This window comes from Dipodomys ordii, unplaced genomic scaffold, assembly GCF_000151885.1.
Source record: "Dipodomys ordii isolate 6190 unplaced genomic scaffold, Dord_2.0 Scaffold2391, whole genome shotgun sequence".
NCBI classification, from domain to species: Eukaryota; Metazoa; Chordata; class Mammalia; order Rodentia; family Heteromyidae; genus Dipodomys; species Dipodomys ordii.
The window spans coordinates 4908-5623 of record NW_012269607.1 but is presented as its reverse complement, the minus strand read 5'-3'; the positions used below and the strand labels follow the sequence as shown (position 1 = coordinate 5623).

The following is a 716-nucleotide window of genomic DNA, read 5'->3' as shown; positions in this document are numbered from 1 at the left end:
CTCCTGCAGCCCCCTCCCCTGCCCCTGCAGCCCCCCCCCCATGACCTTTCTCACCGGCACCGCCGGGTCTGCGGTCGGTCGCAGGGCCTCAGCTAACGCGTCTGCCGGTCGGGCTCCCCTCTCTCCGCAGAGGTGCAAGGACAAGCTGAACGCCTTGGCCATCTCGGTGATGAACCAGTGGCCGGGGGTGAAGCTGCGGGTGACGGAGGGCTGGGACGAGGACGGCCACCACTCGGAGGAGTCCCTGCACTACGAGGGCCGCGCCGTGGACATCACCACCTCCGACCGCGACCGCAGCAAGTACGGCATGCTGGCGCGCCTGGCGGTGGAGGCCGGCTTCGACTGGGTCTACTACGAGTCCAAGGCGCACATCCACTGCTCGGTGAAAGCAGGTGAGCCCGCCCCGCCGACAGGCCGGCCCCGCGCTCCCGAGGCCGAGGGGGGACCAAGGAGGATGTGGCGTCCAGAGGAAGCGGGGTTCTTTCTGGAGGCCGCTGGGCCCCCCCAGGACCCTGCCCACCTTGGAAGCCGGGGAAGAACGGGGCCCTTGCAGGTGGCGAGGCCGGGATCGGGGCGCGGGCCTCCCACGCCTCGCACGCGGACTTCAGCACTCAGGGCTCTGTCCGGGGCGTAACCCCCCCTGCCCGCTGGGCCCCGCGGGGTCTAAACGAACTCAACTCCCTGCTGAGCTGCGGGGCGAGAGGCGGGGGGTGGGG

General features: G+C 71.4%; 1 protein-coding gene across 1 annotated transcript; it reads left to right on the top strand.

Annotated features, from left to right (window-relative positions):
• Positions 1–40: 40 nt before the first annotated feature.
• On the top strand, positions 41–392 carry LOC106002049 (desert hedgehog protein-like; the record flags this gene model as incomplete). Its single annotated transcript, XM_013036973.1, has 1 exon — positions 41–392. A coding segment is annotated over exon 1 (352 nt), but the record flags the coding sequence as incomplete, so codon positions are not given.
• Between the last annotated feature and the right edge of the window lie 324 nt (positions 393–716).